The 20,066-nt window shown below is 41.1% G+C and overlaps 1 protein-coding gene across 2 annotated transcripts in view; it reads right to left on the bottom strand.

The window, feature by feature from the left end:
• Positions 1-13,282, bottom strand: part of LOC141780155 (protein kinase C beta type-like) — a 128,187-nt gene extending 114,905 nt beyond the window's left edge. The window contains exons 1-3 of one of the 2 annotated variants that reach the window (XM_074655256.1): positions 13,264-13,282; positions 10,306-10,770; positions 8,754-8,785 (exon numbers count right to left, since the gene is read on the bottom strand). In XM_074655256.1, coding sequence (XP_074511357.1) covers positions 8,754-8,785; positions 10,306-10,511 — 238 coding nt within the window. In that variant the 5' untranslated portion in view covers positions 10,512-10,770; positions 13,264-13,282. The remainder of the gene's footprint in view (positions 1-8,753; positions 8,786-10,305; positions 10,771-13,263) is intronic. The other variant, XM_074655255.1, reaches the window with a different exon arrangement.
• Positions 13,283-20,066: the final 6,784 nt, after the last annotated feature.

Below are 20,066 nucleotides of genomic sequence, written 5' to 3'. Positions count from 1 at the left end.
CACGAGTCTAGACTGTACTAGAGATTACTCAGAGGCACCAACCAAATTCACAATATACAATCATGGCTAGCACAAAACTGAGATAAGTATCTGGTAAGTGGTTCCCTGACTATAGTGGAGAAAGATTATGAACTTCCAAGAAACTGAGTGTTTTTAAATCGGATAATTTGAATTGAAAGTGCCTTAAAATAATCTCTATAATGTATATTTTCGATAATAAAACAGCAAAAAAGGAAATAATATAACAGGAGAAAGCTAATTATTTTATAAATATTTTAAAATACAGTGTTTAAATCTTTTGCTCTTGAACCACAGGCATTTTTGAGGGCCGCAGTACTGAGAACCTCACAGTTTCCCGTCTTTATTCTCTGATCAGTGCTTTCTGTTATCTCAATAAACACCTCTGTCTGCCTCTGTCGCTTTTTAATCCTTTCCTTTTTTCCTGGCGCTTTTCAATGTTCTCCCTTCACACCTACACACTCAGCCCTCCCTCCCTCCTCCACCTCCTCCATCCCCTTCTCCACTCCCCCATCCATCTATCCATCCATCCATCCCATTTGGTGGTACTCTCAGTGGAACACTTGGGCTATTTATAAAAGCATCAAAGCCCACAGCTTCCAACACACACAGCCACTAGAGGGGAAGAGGGGGAGATAGAGGGAGAGGTGGAGGGAGAAGTGGGGAGCTGGAGGAATGGCGGAAGGAGGAGAGAGAGGAAACCAAGACGAGCATGGAGGATATTGAGAAAGACAGAACAATGAAGGGTAAGAAGAGTGAATAACGGGCAGAGATAAAGAGGGGAGGAGAACAAAATGATGGACAACACGGGGAGAAGATGAGGAAGAGGAGAGAAAAGACAGAGTGAGTGAGAGAGAAAGGAGAGAGCAATAGGTCAAAAGAAATCTGGGAAACAAAGACACAACGGAGGTGGAAAAACAAAAGACTGGATGACAGAATCAGATGTGTTTTGATCCATTTCCCTTTTGCTTCAGGAGCTCAGTGATATACCTCAACATCAGCTGTGTGTGTGTGTGTGTGTGTTCTGCGTTTAATGTGTTCATGCATGAATACCTGTTTTGTTTTTGTGCATGCATTTGTGTGATCTGTGTGAGTGCATGCATGCGTACATGCCGTGTGTGTGTTTATGTGTGTAGGAGGCAGGTTTTGGATCTGGGGGACCTCCCACCCACACAGGTTGGAGTTGCAGAAGCACCTGAGCTGCGTTCGCCGCCGCCAACAGACCGCAGATGTTTGCAAATGTTCACTATCTCATTTGAACCTAAATAATAGGCTTATGAAAAAAAGACAGAGAACATATGTGAATGCAGAGGAACTGTGGGTACTGCGCCCAACAGCAGCTTGATGGTTCCCACTGAACGCAAGAGAAAACCAATTAATCCGAAAAAAAGCCATGAGTCAAAGGGAAGCTTGAATAGAACTCTTTTTTATAAATTATAAAGATTTTTTCCTTCTGAAGAGTACCAATAGCTGCAGCAAACGACACCTTTATGGGCTTCTTTTAGGTGCAATCTACACTCCTACACCATTTTATCTCCTTCTTCCTCTCTCTCTCATCTCTGTTCTACCTCTTCTTCCCAGTCCATTATGTCCTCTGCCTGGCAGAAACATCTCACCCACCACCTCTCTACTCGAGTGTCATTCCAGCCTCATTGCCATGTCATTCATTTGTTTAATTTATTCTTTTTTTTTTAGAATATATGTAATTGTCCTCTGCCTGCAGGAACATACCACTTGAGTTGTGTGCAGTCCTCTTGAAAAATAACATGATCAAATTCTTTTAAAAACTGCAACAAAAAAAAAAATGTGTCATCATCATCACAGCATGTTATGGTATGCACAAGAAGACCTCATATACACTATAACAGGATTATATTTAGGATATTGAAGAGAATTGGATTGAATACATTATGGAGAATTTACAGAGCATGCATCTCTTCTATTTCTGCCCCTAATTTATCCTTCCTCAATCCTTCATCAATTCCTCTTTTTCTCAAGCCGAGCCTTCTTTCTCTTCCCTGTATTCTCTTGCTATAGACCGTATGTTCTCTGTAGAGTATGTTTCATCACATCACGTGACATTACAAGACCACAGAGAGAAAACAGCACTTTCTGTCATTGCTCTCTGAGGACATGTAACATGCCTTTCATCCTTCTGTTTTTCCCTGCGCTTGGTACGAGCTACTTTCACTTGAACTTTCAAGGAAATCATGCGTAATCCGCCTCTCCATCCCACACCCTTCCCACTCACTTTCTCCCCCCTTTTGTCTCTCCCTCTATGAATTCCACCCCCCACTTTATCTTCCTTTGCATCTCATCTCACCATGCTTCTTTTCCATATTGTCATGCATCTAAATTGTTTTTCTCCCTCCTCATTGCCCTATTTGCCACGTTTCTACACTCCGTCTCCTCTCCATCCGTCTCAAGCTCTCTAAAGGGATAATTTGTCCATTATCCCAAGTCTGTGAGGAGACAGTGGAGGACACTCAACAGCACTGCGACACACTGAAACCCAACTCATTATTAACACACTCATTTAGGAACGCGTGCATAAACACACACACAAAACCAGTCACGTGGAAGCATTAGAGCACACGCAGTTCGGCACAAACAGCCATTAAGGAAATAAGCACTCACGAGGTCATTAAATTGAAAATGAAGCACGTGCACAAACACGCAAACTCCCAACATTCTCAAAAGTCACACACACTTCCTAGAAACACCACATTACATAATATAAACTGCTACCAACCGTTACAGTAGACTCTTTCTAGTGTATGGAAAACATTCTAATCTATTGTTTACAGCTACAACACCGAGGCAGTGAGCTGACCCCTGGCCAGCAATACTGTATACAGAGTTACACAATATGCAAAACCCAGCCAGACTCACTGCTTGCATTCACAAGTAAGACTGTGCAAAACACCACTCAAACAGCAGCATTTGACTTGATTCCTCTCAGCATTCAAATCACTTGTCCAGCCAAAGAAAAAGCAGAGATAAAAATAAAGGTGTAGATGGGATGGACATGTAAGTGTGTTACTGTGAGTGATACTATCATCTTCATCTAGGGCTGTCAAAGTTAACGCAATAATAACGCGTTAATGCAAATTTGTTTTAACGCCACGGATTTGTTTAACGCATTAACACAAATGATCCTTTGGAGGTTGTACCAGGCTCAGTTTTAAAGCTAGAGTGAAGATACTGGTAACATATGAAACTAGAAAACCTAATTAATCCATTGCTCTCAACCATCTCATGCTAATCTTGTTACGAAGGAGGATAAATAACGCTCCAAAATGGCATGACCTATTTTCAAAGGGGTCCCTTGACCTCTGACCTCAAGATATGTGAATGAAAATGGGTTCTATGGGTACCCACTAGTCTCCCCTTTACAGACATGCCCACTTTATGATAATCACATGCAGTTTTGGGGCAAGTCATAGTCAAGTCAGCACACTGACACACTGACAGCTGTTGTTGCCTGTTGGGCTGCAGTTTGCCATTTTAAGATTTGAGCATATTTTCTATGCTAAATGCAGTACCTGTGAGGGTTTCTGGACAATATCTGTCATTGTTTTGAGTTATCCATTGATTTCCAATAATAAATAGATACATACATTTGCATAAAGCAAGCATTTTTGCCCACTCATGTTGATAAGAGTATTAAAGTTGCGATTAATCATGCACAATCGTGCGATTGTCGAATATTTTAATCGATCGACAGCCCTATTTTCATCAATAAAAAACAAATCTCGATTTTTAGCATCTAAAACTCACCTCCCATAGGCTTCAGATGTGGCTGTTAAGATTCTGTTTAGAGATTTTGTCCGTCATAAAGACTTGTGGCTGTGGTCAGCTTTCAATTTATGCAAGTCACAACAGATTTGATAGATACTGGGCATACAGATGGACAGTAGAGTAGTGGATTATGCTGCAAGTTTCTGTGGACTCTCGGGTGCCTTTTCTCTACCACAAACTGAACCGTGCACGTTCTCTTAACAGCAGATATTGATTGGTGTGTAATGGGAAGTTAAAGTATTGCTGAAATTGAACAAGAAAATTCAAAGTTTATGTTAGTTCATGAAGGATATATAAGTTACTGTATATGCATCACATTAGCCGCCTCAGTGCACCACATCCGTCTTGGTACTACCACAAGCTGCTGCTTTCTGAAACCTGTTATAGGCTGCTGAGTTCTCCGTCCAGCCTCCTTCTGCTGAATCTACAGCATGCTGCTTGATTGATAAAACGACAGAGAGCAGCACCGGCACCAGCAAACACTGTAAAATAATTCATTCATTTAACTTTATGACAAGAGTCTTCCTGCCTTAACTACATAGTAGAATGTTATGTACAGTAGGTTAAGTAAGTAAGTAATAAAGCAAGGTAGACTAAACTGTGGGCAAAAAATCTATCTCTTTTAACTCTTCAACTATTACTGTTTTAACAAAAGGCAAAGTAAGAGTATATCTACATGATGTAGCAGAGGCAAATCTAACTTCCCCTTTTCACCCATGACAAGGCAGAATTAAGGCCAAGAGGAACAACTGTCACTATTTTAAATGATGCTAATGAAGCTTAGCTTTGTTGAACTTATACACACTTTGTTTTGCAGCTTATCCACAGCTAAACAGGCCAACAATAGAGTGGTGCAGGGATGACGTATTTTTGTAGGCCAACCCGGAAGTTGGTTTGATTTTTCCATTGGATTTTGGATTATTGCAGAAAATAAACTCTGAGCCAAACAAACATTTATAATACTTTCATTTTTTCTCCGTAAAATAATCTCCACATATGAACACCACTTTTATGATTTTTTTGAAGCGTGAATGCAAATCGCCAGAAGTAAAAAGCTAACGATTGGCTATAAACAAACTACACAGCGGTTGCATGATTTCACGTAACCACGACTAGGCTAAAGGCGGACTAGTGTTCGGCGTGATGACGTTTAGTAGTCTCATTAAGTCACTTAGCAACCGCCTTTTTTAAGACACATAAAAGCTTCAAAATTCACAAGTGGGGTATTTACTGACGTATTCTATGTCGTAGAACAAAACGTTAAAATCTCTTAAACTTGTGTTAACCACAGACCTTATCTCAGGCATCTAACTAAAAATTCCATTCAAAAAACCCATTGACTTCAAGGGGAGGGAACCAGAAGTGCTAAAATGCTAACTCATTCCTATATAGCAATAAACAAACAGCTATTCTAATGAACAATATTCATGTTTGGGCATGAAACCTTGGCAACAGTTTCTAATATAATCTTCCTCTTCTGGATCACTGACAACTTTAAGCAACAAAAACTGAGGAGGTCAAAGGTCAAAGCTTCAAAACCCTGTGATGCAACAAGAGAAAAGTGATATGAAATGGAAAGAGATGAAAAAAACCTTGAAGATAAAGATCTTTTCAGAGTGATCAGTGGAATATAACAAGATCTGGTTCAGGTAGCGAGCGAGCGTACAAACAATCCATAAAAACCGTGTGAGACAGTAATGGCATCGATTTTGTCCGCTCAGGTCTCAAACTACCGATAAACTCACAAGAAACAGAAGAGCTGCAGTATATACACAACCTGCTTGGTCTTATTGACGACTTGACCTTTCATTGAAAGACATGTAAACACCCAGGCCATAAACACTATTTCTCTCACGTTCTGTTTGAATTAGTCATACAATACGTAACATATAAATCAGATAATAATAGACTACAATACATCACGCTGCATACACACAAACACCCTCCATTTAGTTGTGTGAAAACTATGTGACTGCCAAACAAACACAACCGTAAACCCGAGAGGCAAAGCACACATAAACAGAGTTCACTTTACTCTACGTGTGTGTGTGACCTTGCAGAGGAATTCCCTTTCTCCCCGAGCTCTAGGGAAGCGATACTCTGCTCCAGACGGACAAATGGGTCGGAGAGCAACTCAGTACATGCACACAAACACACACCTGATGGAAGGTGTGTGCAAAGTGTTGCTAAGTGCTATAAGTCACTCTTACACACACACACACACCACAGCCCTAGAGTATATTCAGTAGGTGCCCCAACACCTGCACAACACCCCTTCCCTCTCCATGGTCACCGAGGGGTCTCTACAGTGCAGCGGATGCGTCCTCTAAAGGACACTATTGAGCCATTACATATACACATGGGCCAATTACCAGCTAACCCACTGCTGTGCTGAACAGCACCTCTTCCATCCTACAGCATATAGCGTCTGAATATTTCACTGTTGCTAGGAGACGTGAAAATCCTTGAACACATCCAGTTCAGTTGGCTGTTAATACAAGTGGAAAAAGACATAGACTTCAAGCAAATTGATTAAATAAAAAAACACAAAAGCCCAAAGCACCATGACATTTTTGTTTCTCTGATAGCTTATGTCATTTCCTGTGGCCACAAAACTGATGCTGGATCCGTTTCTCTGCTGTACAGTATGGAGATGGTGGAATGAGAGACAGGGAGGGAGAAGACAGCAAAGAGAAAGCAAAGTAGATCAAGGTTTCTTCATCAGCATGGCGTGTCAAATGGCACCAAGTACTATTACACCATCTGAGTTTCATCAGTCTTTTCTGAGTAGATGAAACCAGCAACAGCCACAGAATCAGACATCTTATCGTTTCAGGAAGTGAACACTGCATTTGTATAGATGAACTGATCCAAAATGAACACACTTTAACCTCTAACTTTATCCTCCATAACGGGTGCACACAGTTTGATTTGGTGCTTTGTGACAGAGCGTTTCTTGCTCACATGTCTCCTAAAGTAGTTATGTACTCAACAGGCCTTTTTTCACCAAAGATATTTGACACAGTAGAAAAAGCACATATGTAGGTAATAACATGAATGATGGCTGAATTCCATTTAGTTGCTTCAGTTTCAGGGTCCTGGTATTTTGCATGCTGGCCCAACTGTCTCACTGTCATGGCTTACCGGGACACTTGAATGGAACGGAGCCATCCTTAATGTTATTAGTAACACCTGTGCTTTTCCTACTATGACAAGTCAAAATGTTTGCTGTGGAAAAAGCCCTATCTTATTATACATTTGGGTGTTTTTAAAAATAAATAGTTTTGATTATATAGCAGTGTTTCATGCTGACTCACTTCCTTCCACATCCTTGGTCACCTTCCAACTATCAATACCTAAATCTACGCCTACAGGATGCTCCACTATGAATAAAGAACCAAAGTCCTGCCTCCACTTCCAGACTTGCCTTTGTTACACCATGTGCTTTCTCACAGTCTTTTTCCACTCTCCATCTTTATTCATACGAAATGCTAAATCCACAGCATCCACAATTTATCCAAACAACTTCAACTCTCATTATCTTTAAAAAAAAAAAAAAAAGGTACAGAATATTTTTCTAGAATCCAACACCAATGCATATCACATGGATTTTAATTAGGTCAGTCAAAGTTAACACAAATTTGTTTTAACGCCATTCATTTCTTTGACGCATTAACGCGATCATTCTTTCAGAGGTCGGGCTTTTAAAGCTAGAGTGAAGATACTGGTATTATATGAAACTGGAAAACCTAAAGAATCTATTTGGTACCAACCATGTCATACCAGCTTAACACGAAGGAGCTTAAATAACGCTCTAAACCTACGCTAAATGTTGGCGAGGAAAAGCTGTCATGGTCATTTTCAAAGGGGTCCCTTGACCCCTGACCTCACGACATGTGAATGGAAATGGGTTCTATTGGTACCCATGAATCTCCCCTTTACAGACATGCCCACAAGTCACTACACTGATGGCTGTTGTTGCCTGTTGGGCTTGTTTGCCATGTTATGATTTGAGCATATTTGTTATGCTAAATGCAGTACCTGTGAGGGTTTCTGGACAATATTTGTCATTGTTTTGTGTTGATAATTGATTTCCAGTAATAAATATATTTGCATAAAGCAAGCATGTTTGCCCACTCCCACGTTGATAAGAGTATTAAATAGTTGACAAATCTCCCTTTAAGATACATTTTTAACAAATAAATAAATGTGTACGATTAATCGCGATTAATCATGGACAATCATGCGATTAATCACGATTAAATATTTTTAACCAATTGACAGCATTAATTTTAATATGTAGGAAATCAGTTGTCTGTTCTTTCTTTTCATCAGTATTTATTGTACTCAGAATGGAGTAAAAGCTTCATGATATTGTTCTTTGATCCAATCAAATCTCATGGAGTTGCAAGACTATTTTAAACTGCTATGCTTTAAATGAACTGCACAGTGGGGATGCTGACTGGCCTGTTAAGCTCGTGACGTTTTGAGTCAAGATTTGAGCTTTGGAAATGGTGTTCATTAAAACCAACTTAAAAACAATAACACTGAATAAACAATAGCATGCCCTCATTTACAAAAAAAATGCATGTTTTTGTGCCATATTTTTTAAGAATTTGTGACTTTAGAATCAGAGACAAGAGCTCAGAACTCACGTTCACTTCAGCTAGAGTAGAGAGGTGGAGAGAAAGGAAAAGAAGCAAGTATAGTGGAAGGAGGTGAGAAGGAGAGAAGACTTAAAAAAAGGATTAGAGAGAGATCAACTATCAGATTGAATGAGAGAACTAAAAAGAGAAAGAGATCATTAGAATAGAAAAAAAACTGAGAAACAGAAAACAGTGAGAGAAAGTAGGGGCGACAAAGTTAACCTCCAATCATTAATCAATGGAGCACCACCTAACAGTGTGAGTGTGAGTGTGTTTAAATCCACATACCTTGACACTGGAATCCCTGCTTGCCAAAACCCCTGTTGAGAGAACATACACAAAAAACAGGTTGAACAATGTACAGGCACAGACATGTATACGTGCGCACACACACACACACAACCTGGAAAAGGAATCTGAAACTCTCTCTCGTCACCTCAAGATATTTGCGTAGAAGCAGACAGCATTTGACATTTGTGTGCAGCGGTAAAGCTTTCCATCACAAAGAGCACACATTAACACACAGACACAGAAGCATGCAGGCAGCGAGGACATTCGATTATTGTAGGAACAGTAGAGTACATGTACTGAGGTCAATTTAGGGTCTACAAACACACTCGCACGTATACTATTCTGTCAGGCAGAGCTGCCCCAGGGCAAAATGGTCAACCACACCTAGTCAGTCAATGGGGAATGCTGGGATGCCTGCAGGTGCACGCATACTGCGCGCACACACACACACACACTTGCGTGAACACACATTTCAGCCCTGCTCATTTTCATATTGTGGCTACAAATAGATCATCTCTAGTGGGTGTGAAATCACTCATTGTTCTTTTTTATCGACCCAGATGGATGGAGATGGACAGATTTGATAACCCAAACAGGTCAAACAATTATACACAGGGTGCACAGTGCTCCTCTATTTAGTATTTGCAACCAGTGAGACCATCCCCATTAGATTCCCATGAACACACACACACACACACAATCTTCTAGGTCAAATCATTTAGCCATTCACAAATTAAAAAAGCCCATCGCAGGAGTTAAATAACGGCCCGTTTTGGGAATAGTGGATAATAATAAACGGGACAAATTAGGCCAACCTGGAGCCGGAAACTCATTTAATAACCCGAGCTGCAGCCACTGTCTAGTAAACCCTGGTGGGTTGCATGGTGGCACGTCTGCACAGATGATTTAGAGGAGATGGGGAGGAAGAGGGGGAGGAGGAGGAAAGGTGAAGTTGTGTCAGTGTTTGACCCATGCCAGACACTTTTTGTTAGGTTATTTCTGCTGGCCACAATTCACTGCTCAGCCTCTCTCAGTTCCTCTTGCCTACTTACCACCAGATCAGTCAACAGTCTGCAGCTTTTCCTTTCTCATTGGTGCAGCCCACATATCTCTCTCTCTATGTCTTCCCTCCTTCTGCCCTACCTTTCACATAATAGCATCAACAAGTATAGCGTGACTAGAATAAGGCTGAAATCAATTCAGTTTATTCTGAGGAATCTGTGCAACCAGTGCAGCCCTCCCACTTTCTTTTTATTCCTGCTGTAACTTCATGATGTAATACTATTAAACACTATACAGCCATTTTGTATTTTTTCATATCAATGGGCAACATCTCTCTCACTTTAATTGTCATTAAATCATGAACTAAACTTGTTCTGTCGTTTTTCTCCCTATACAGGCCTATTCCATCTAAACTTAAATAGTTTAGACATTTAAATAAACAATTAATGATATCTTTCTCTTTCTGCACCAATGAAATCATTAGAGGCTAATTGAGATTATTATGATCTCCCTCCACATCCCTCCCTGTGTGTCCTCTCATCCTCACCAGATGAAGTCGGTGCAGTGGCTGCAGAAGGTGGGCTGCTTGAAGAAGCGCGCGATGAATTTGTGGTCCTTCACCTCGAACACGTTCTTCTGGCGGAGGGCTCCCTGGCGCGCGAAGCCCCGCATGGGCTCGCTGGGTCCGTCCTCTCCGTCGCTGTTGTTGCCCGCCGCCGCCGCCACCGCCGTCACCGCAGCAGAGTCTGCCATTCTCTCGGACTACACTGGCTGTGGTTTCTTCTTATACTTTAACTGAACCAACGCGAGTTGTGGCGCCTCTGAGGATGCAAAAAGTCGCTTGCTCCGAGTAGAGGAGTTTAAAAACTGCAGTGTAGAGATGAGCTGGTGGTGGTGGTCTGCTGTCGGTAGAATTTGTTTGGGTTCCTTCAGTCGAGTAGACGAGCTGCCGCTGAGCTGCTGCTCTCTCTCCGCTTCCTCCTTTAACGCTGAGCGCTCAGACAGCCGGTGACTACAAGAGAGAGAGAGAGAGAGAGAAACAGAGAGAATAGAGAGAGAGAGAAGAGAAACAGAGCGAGAGAGAGCGAGAGAAGAGAGAGAGCCAGAGACAGAGAGAGAGAAAGGGGGGGGGTCTTTACTTCCTTGCTTTACCTTGACATTTCAGATTTATTTGGAGAGTCTGCACTGTATAAAAGCACATTTATCTCTCTACGCACTGACACTTTAAAAAAAAGAGCAATTTAATTAGCTCCTCCAATGTGACTTTGAAATCACAAAGCTGAATGGGTGCTTTTGCCTATCAGACATCTAAACAAAACCTGTATTAAGAAATGGGAATATCTTCTTTTTTTTTTACCTTGTCATTCTTTCCTGTGTCATAGCCTGATAAATATAATGCTAATATTTAACATCTGAAGATCATCTGCTTTAGTGAAAGCCTGTAGTGTTTTTTATTTGTGATGTGAGTTTATGTTGCCTTGGGGAGTGGGCGATATGGATGAAATCTTATCACCATATAGGCCTATATGTGATTTTAATCCTGAAAGTGAAATAGCCTACATTAAAGGGACTGTTTGTAAGAATCAGAAATGCTTGTTAACAGCGACACCTGTGGCCATTAAGTCAACAGAAGTCAGCGTTGGGCTCAAGCTCGCTCTAAATATACCTGAACGAGCATTGCTTAAAACAGTGAGGCGACACACGTCAGCTAAAACCACAATATCACTCTATATTTCACCTGCTTGGCAGTAATGTTAGCTGATCAGACGAAGGTCTCTCCATGAATTACTGTTGATCCTAGTGTTTGCTTTTCCTGCTTCAGCGTCCCGACTGCGGCCGGAGAGAACAGCGGAGACACTGGCACCCGGTCGGAGACGATAAAGTTTCTCGCTGCGGAGCCCCGTCATTTCACAAGACACGGAAAACCTCTGTTGGTCTGGAGGAGCTGCAGTAGTTATTTCTGCACAAACGTCCGCAGTACATTTACTAGATATTCTCAGAGCTACGAAGTCTTCTGCAGTGTGTAGTGTGCGCGCATGCACGTGAGGTGGAGCGAGCTGAGTGAAGCCAAGTAGGCAGAGGAGCAGAGTACAGCAGAGACTCCGGTCCTGGAGACCAAAGCTACTGTCTCCCCTGCGTCCTGCGACCGCGGCCAACACTGTTTTGCAAGACGGGCTTCACCAGATAGAGCTTTGCGGTTTTGGTGCTTCCGTGTAGTTTGTGTTGGAGTCTTGTCTGAAAAGCGTAGCCACACACGAGCGCGCATGGGACACCGACCCGGGTGATTTATACGTGTAAGAAGTTACAAACAGTCCCTTTAAATCAACCTGTTTCATCACATTGTAACCTCCTAGAAATTAAAAAGTCAGCTTCACTTTTTTGGTCTCAAGTCTATCTTAAAACTATACAGACATTGAAATGGTTAGGCTGTTGGTTATTGTACCTATTCAGCATCCTGCTAACATATTAAAAATGTATGTTTGCCTTAATGTTACCTAACTGAATGCTGCTAACAGCTAACACTGCTGGTAAAAACTAAGCCAGAGACGAGCATCAACAGTGTTCTAAGTTAGCTTGTTCTTAAAGTGGCAGCAGGGGGTACATTTTTGGCATCATTGGACAAAAATTTCATAATAACCTTTCAGCATATTGTAATTCAAGTGTTCTGAGAGATAACTAGACTTCTGCACCTCCACATGGCTCTGTTTTCAGGCTTTAGAAAATCGAGCCTGTGACGGGAGACTATGACCAATCGCAGGTCATTTCATTGAGAAGGCGTTCCTATTGGCTGTGCTCCGGTCATGTGACCAGAACTTGGCGTTCCTTCACCAGATTTAACAATGGTGGCGGCGTCACAAACTTTGTCATATTATAGCTAAACCGTGCACTACAAGATGATTCTGAAAACATTTGAGACGAGAAATAGGCATTACAGTAACATAATATTGTTTCATATTTGATCAGCGCTGCCTAGTTTGACCGTTTGGTCAGAGTTCGCGAGTGATTGACTCTTGGCTCTCATAGACAGCAGATCAGCTCTTACTGCTCGTTTTCCTTCGGTATGTGAAATCTTGTAGATGCCGTTAAAAGCACCGGAGGACACAGAGGCACATGATTTTTTTCAGGTTACCTGTTTCATGAACTACTGTCACGATATAGCGACGTTTTTTTAAAAATAACTTTTTTTTAATCATATTTCCTCCAATCTCGCCTACTTCATCTTTAACTGACATCAAAGATTAGCTAGAGAGCTAGTTAGAGGAGGAGGGGCTCTGGATATGTGCGAGCGCGCATATGCGAGCATATGCGAGCGTGTTTTGGAAGTTAAAGTTAGCGTTAGCTACTATGCTAGCGTTAGCATCGTTGCATCGAAACATTTCACCTTTCTCTTCATGTTTGAGTTCTGCATGAATCACAAACTAATTTCAATGCATGTTTAAAACTCTAAACATGTATTTCACATATTGAAAACATTAACATTTAGCAGAGTCCAACTGACACTTACCAGAAAAGACAATCCACGTACTTCCAGAAGTACACTTCAATGTAGTGCACAGTGTGCACTCTGTGCTCACTTGAGTAGTGCGTACATTTCAGCGGGGTAGGGTCTTCTCAAATCGAATAGGGGAGAGTGGGGTAAAATGAGCCAGTGGGTAAGTTGACCCACCCCCTGTATCTTGGCAACTGTGATTATGTTTTGTCATGTGACCATAAATTCAGGAAGTACCCATCATTTCTATCTTGCTGTGATGAAGTGAAGCACATGGGAGAAGTAGTAAGTACTTTTTTACACCAAAAACTGTTTTTTCCCTATCAAAGTAAATTTTCTGCATGTCAGGAATAATGAATGTTTGGTCAAAGCAAATTTATCCAGGTCTAAAAAAATATATTATACACGTTGGTGATTTACTCAGGTATAACACCATGTTAATCCCTTCGCTAAAGATTAGCCTGAATTGCTAAACTGGGCCATTTTTTCCAAAATGGTAGCTATGGGGCAAAGTGAGCCAAAGGTTATGGGGTAAGTTGAGCCAATGGCTCACTAATATTCTACTATTATTCCGAGCCACTGGCTCAATTTACCCCACCATAAATTAACCAAATTAATTCTCTGATGTATAAAATGGTATTACTGTTGAGTGTTACACAACTTGGTTTGATTTTTTAATGTGTTAACCTTTATAGAAGAGGGAGATAAAGGAAGTTAAAACAGTTGGTTATAGTGGAACAGCAGAGGCAAAGAGGGTCCTCACAGAGGAGGTAGAGAAGGAGCTTGCAGACCATATCAAGAAGCTGGCTGAACAGTTCCACGGCCTTACTCCAAAGAAATGCTGTGAACTGGCATTGGAATTGGCAGAAAGAACAACCTTCCTGTCCCCAACAACTGGAAAGAGCAGGGTTTAGCAGGTAGGCCTAGGTCAAACCAAAGACCAAGACGAAAATCACAGCGTACAGCAGTTCTGAGGAGAGTGTGATGCCATCCCATTTGATGACACTTCTGAACATGAGAGTTCTAATGATGAGAGAAGTGAATCAGACATCTCAGATCTGTCAGTTGGTGACTTTGTCATAGTAAACTTTGTATCCAAAGGCAGAAGCTACCATTACATTGGCTTGGTTGAGAGCCTGGAAGGCAACGAAGTGAGTGCAAGATTTCTCAGAAGAATCCGGGGGAACACTTGACGTGAGAAGCCCACCTTTGTATTAAAGGAAAAGGATGAGGCATCTTTTCCACTGAGTGATGTGCTGAAGAAGCTACCTCAACCTCAAAAGGCTGGAGGAACTGCAAGGAGGGAGCAACAGTTCATATTTCACTGCAACCTTGACGACTGGAATATTGTCGAATATTGAATGATATTTTGATTGTTCAATGGTCTTGAAACTCACTGGTGGTTTGTTCTCACAAGTTCATAACTGTGAAACTGTTTGTTAACACACTTATGCTGAGGTTTAAACTTAAAAACTCAGATGTTCAGTTTACCCCACGATGGCTCAACTTACCCACTGACTCGGATCAACTTACCCCTTACCTGGGGCAAGTTGAGCCACAGGAGCACTTTTTTTGGGAAGGTCATTTTTTCCAGACAGCTTTGTGATGGATGCATGCTGATCATTTCATTTGATAGGAGAGATCCTGAATTTAAGGTTCAAGTTTTCATTCTGCTTCTGTCTCATTTTTCCTAACCTCGAGGACAGCATAAGTAAAAATTGGCTCATCTTACCCCACTCTCCCCTACTCTGCGGCGCACTGACCGGAAATGACGATTGCAATATTTGACCGCGGCTCGCTACCCGCGAAAATATCTTCTGAAAAAAATGAAAGCAGAGTGGAAATTACGTATCCAACGTCGTCGCCTACGCCTGCGATGTGTCCTCCTGTTGGCTGAAAATGCACCGGTATGTTTACGTATTGTATTGTTTTATTCTGTTCTCTACGTATGTTTGAATATTGGGCGTGGCTCCGCCCCTTCCGCTACGTAGCCTAGATGGCGACAGTTGAGTATGGAACGTGTCCAGCGTTCCACACTCAACGATCTGACCGTTCTGAGTACAACATCCGGGTACTTTGAGTGCACTGCATTTTGCCGTACTTCCCAGTGTGAACGCACTTATGCACTCAAAATAGTAAGTGTAAGTACAGAAGTCCTCGGATTGGAACACACTGGCAGTGTGGCGCGGTTAGATTTGATTGAGGCGTTCAGGGGCACTCGGAAATCCTGGCGTCAAACGCAAAAAGCTTGGAAAATCTTCTTCCTCTTTTGTGTTTAAGGGCAGCTTGCATCTGTGATGTTGAATTACTGCCTCCCTTCAGATTTAGTTAACCCCTACATTATCCAGCTTTCATATTCTTTTCATCAGTCTTGTTTTTGGGAGGAAACTGACCAGACACTTTCTGCCTGGTCCACTTTCCCCACAGTCAATTATATCCTTTGCTTCACTTATGGTCACCCCTAAACTCTCCATTCCACCCATCATGTTTTATTCTCTCTGATGTAGGCTATATTGAGGTTTACATCTCAAAACAAAAAGAAAAATGATATAAAATATTGGAACGACACCACCAAATCACAAAGTAAATCAAAATTCTATTTGACCCTAAACGGAGAGTAAACTGTGGCAGAGTACCTGATTCATAGACAACTATTGAGTGGACACAGCCTGGCCATAGAAACAGGCCGTCACAGGCAGAACAGAACTGAACCTTTAAAAACTATAAGTCGTTACACAGAAAGTGGTATTTGGGTGTAAAGTAGCAGTAGTTGTAGTAGTAACATCAATAGTAGTAGCAGTAACAGTAGTAGCAGTAGTTGTAGCAGTAACATCAATAGTAGTAGCAGTAACAGTAGTAGCAGTAGTTGTAGCAGTAACATCACTGGTAATAATAGTAGCAGTAGTATTAGTAGCAGTAACAGTAGTAGCAGTAGTGGTAGCAGTAACATCGCAAGGAGTAGTAGTAGTAGCAGTAGTATTAGTAGCAAAAGCAGTAGTAGCAATCGTACTAGTAGTAGTAGAAGGAGCAGCAGCTGTAGTAGTAGTAGTAGTAGTAGCAGAAGGAGCAGCAGCTGTAGTAGTAGTTTTAGTAGTAGTAGTAGTAGTAGTAGTAGTAGTAGCAGAAGGAGCAGCAGCTGTAGTAGTAGTGTTAGTAGTATTAGTAGTAGTAGTAGTGTAAAAAATGTGACCTCGGCGGCAGTTTGGAAAAGTAGAAACGTTTTTCTCTGATCCCAAAAATTGTGTGAAATTTAATATGGGCTCCTATGGGAAGGTAGCCGGGAGTTGCTCTCACTTCCAGGCATGTATCGCCAAATGTGTAAGTCCGACTGATTCCAAAGCTACATGACTGCGAACCAGCACAAAAATACCTACGTTTTGATGTATTAATTGTGTATGAGGAATGGAAGTTGTGGGCTAGGGAGCAATTTGTTTGGATAATTTTCAAAAGATTTTTAAGCTTTGCTCCACTCTAGCGATGATGTAACGTGCTCTAGCCCTTAACGATCCACGCAATACACACCCATTATAAAATCGGAAACGGTCTTAAAATGTAATAAAACGTAAACTGCGATAAATGAAAAACTGTAAAAGTTATCAAAAAGCTGAATCATAGCTTAATAGTTCAAAGACTTGTAACCCGTTTAAAGTTTAAATGAAGTCTGTAGCTGAAAGTATGCGGAAGCAGTAGCATTTCAAAGTGGAGTAGGTTTATGAGGATTTGAAGTTACATTGTAAAAAAAATGTGGAAAAAGCTTAATATTTTAAAAAGTATAAATAGTTGAAACAAGACAAGTCATAGCACTTATGTCCTTAAAGAGCTGAATATTTTGATAGTTGAACGGTTTCTGTAGCTGAAAGTATGCAGGACTAGTTAAACAGCAAAAAACGTACGGAAGAAATAGTTGAAGAAGTTGAAGAAGTTGAATAAACCTTAGAAGAACAAAACTGGGAATCCTGAATCAGCATTCCCACAATTACAGCAATAACCCTTTCAATTCACACAAACCCATATCAGTGCTGTATTGAGATACACTTGAAAAAATGGTTAACATATCTTTTAAAAGTAATTTCTAGGAGACAGGGTTGCACAGCGGTTCCAAAATCATATAAAAATCCAGTATTTCCATGCAGTCCTGCTCATTGATTTGTAATATTGTCCGCATTGGTCTAATACACCCACAGATAAAGTAATACGTAGATATCTTAGAATTAACATAATGGCAAAATCTCCTGTATATACTGTTTATCATCATGTTATCCAACACTTCCTTCAAATGGAACTTGTGAGTTTCATGTTTTCAACACTCGAAGTCAAGAACTGATTGGTGGAAAGTCCTGACATTTTTACTGTGTAAACTTTGTCTTGTAACAGACAGCTGCATTACACTACAGAACTGCATCTGCAGATTGTGCCAATCGGACCTCAATCTGAAACCAACATTTAACATGTGTTTGAAATGTCCATTAAAAGCTCAAACTGCTCTCATTTACATGCAAAATGACGATACATGTTCCATTTTAAGATTCACTTTTATCTGGAGCAAGTTATGCAAACACTGAGTATGGAACAGCAGAATAAACAGCATTTCTTAGATCCACGATATACACTGTACAGCCAACAGTAAACACAAAGAATGACGTTCAATATTTGAAATTGAAGTGCTCATTTCCAAAAAGAGATATCTCCCATTTGGAGAGGGACAAAAACACAGAGTCTTTAAGTCTGAGTGCTGGCACTGAAAGCAAGCACAGTTGCTGAGTTGTGACTCATCTTAAGACTTTTGCTTTCTAAAGGGATTTTGGAGGATCATCATCTGTGATTGTTGGATGAATTTCGTGTCACAAAGTTTTCCAAGATGCATTTAAAGGTATTAAATTATACGACTTCCTGAGTCATTTGATCTGGGAGTATGATGCTTCATAGAAAGAGCCAAGAAACCTACTTAACCATCTGCATCTCTCAGTGTAGAGGAATGAATATGGGATATGATGCAGGGGACAGGGGGGTCTGACTGTGGCAATGACTACATATCCTTCATATACATACAGCAAAAATTATAAACAAGACATAAACATTCGGATATAGTAGTAGTATTGATCTTCCACCTGTTTCAGGCCACAGAATTTCATTTCAGGACAGTGACACATAGTCCCGACTGGTCCATACTGAACACACACACACACACACACACACACACACACACACACACACACACACACATGGTGGCAGTCAGCTGGCAGTGAATGACCTAGATGAGATTGATTTAGCTGCACAGCGGATAACAGTGTGTGCAGTTCACCCCAAGTCTCATCAATACAAGGTTTAGGCTACTGTAGATTTAGCTCCCAGCTCATTTGCAGCAGGTATCAAGAGACACTGGTAGTGACGTAACCATATACCCTGTGAGTACCTGGCTTGGCCTGTGTGTATGTATAGACTGTGACACAGTGACCCATCATTTGGCACCATAAGCCGCTGATCTCTTTCAATTTCATCAATACACAGGGTGTGATGTAACTATTCCCCTGCTATTGAACTAGGGCGAACATCTATGCCGGCGAGCCAGCTTGAATGTCCGATAAGAAGTAGATGACAGCAGGTATGTCGCTGATGTTATCATCACCAAAATCACATCAAATCACTCTAAATCACTCTTTTGACCATTGGAGAATTTTGCCTTCGGGGTATTTTTTCTGCCAGAAAGGGTTCATTTTAACTATTAGGGCTGTCAAAGTTAACGCGATAACAACGCGTTAATGCAAATTCGTTTTAACGCCACTAATTTCTTTAACGCATTAACGCAACTTGCGTCAACAACTTATAGGTTGTAGCAGGCTCAGTTTTAAAGCTAGAGTGAAGATACTGGCATCATATCAAACTACAAAACCTAAGGAATCCATTGGTACTGGCCATATCATGGCGAGGAAAAACTGGCATAGCCATTTCCAAAGGTGTCCCTTGACCTCTGACCTCCAGATATGTGAATGAAAATGGGTTCTATGGGTACCCCAGAGTCTCCCCTTTACAGACATGCCCACTTTATGATAATCTCATGCAGTTTGGGGCAAGTCAAAGTCGAGTCAGCACACTGACACACTGACAGCTGTTGTTGCCTGTTGGGCTTCAGTTTGCCATGTTATGAGTTGAGCATATTTTTTATGCAAAATGCAGTACCTGTGAAGGTTTCTGGTCACTATTTGTCATTGTTTTGTGTTGTTGATTGATTTCAAATTATAAATACATACATTTGCATAAAGCAGCATATTTGTCCACTCCCATGTTGATAAGAGTATTAAATGCTTGACAAATCTCCCTTTAAGGTACATTTTGAACAGATAAAAAATGTGATTAATTTTCGGATTTAATCACAATTAACTATGGACAATCATGTGATTAAAGCTGAAGTAGGCGAGATTGGAGCAAATATGATTAAAAAAAGTTATTTTTATTAAAACGGTCGCTATATCATGACAGTAGTACATGACACAGGTAACCTGAAAAAAATCATGTGCCTCTGTGTCCTCCGGTGCTCCTAACAGCATCTGCAAGATTTCACATACCGGAGGAAAACAACCAGTCAGAACTGATCTGAGGTCTGCCGTTCAGCTGCCGTCTATGAGAGCCGGCTGTCAATCACTCGCAAACTCCGATCAAACGGTCAAACTAGGCCGCGCTGATCAAATATTAATCAATATTATGTTACGTTAATGCCTATTTCTTGCCTCAAATGTTTTCAGAGTCATCTTGTAGTGCACGGTTTAGCTGTAAAATGAGAAAGTTTGTGACGCGGCAGCCATGTTGAGATCAGTTGAAGA

Source organism: Sebastes fasciatus, chromosome 13 (assembly GCF_043250625.1).
Source record: "Sebastes fasciatus isolate fSebFas1 chromosome 13, fSebFas1.pri, whole genome shotgun sequence".
Lineage (NCBI taxonomy): Eukaryota > Metazoa > Chordata > Actinopteri > Perciformes > Sebastidae > Sebastes > Sebastes fasciatus.
Note: the sequence above shows the minus strand (reverse complement) of the source record. Positions and strands in the feature narration are given on the sequence as shown.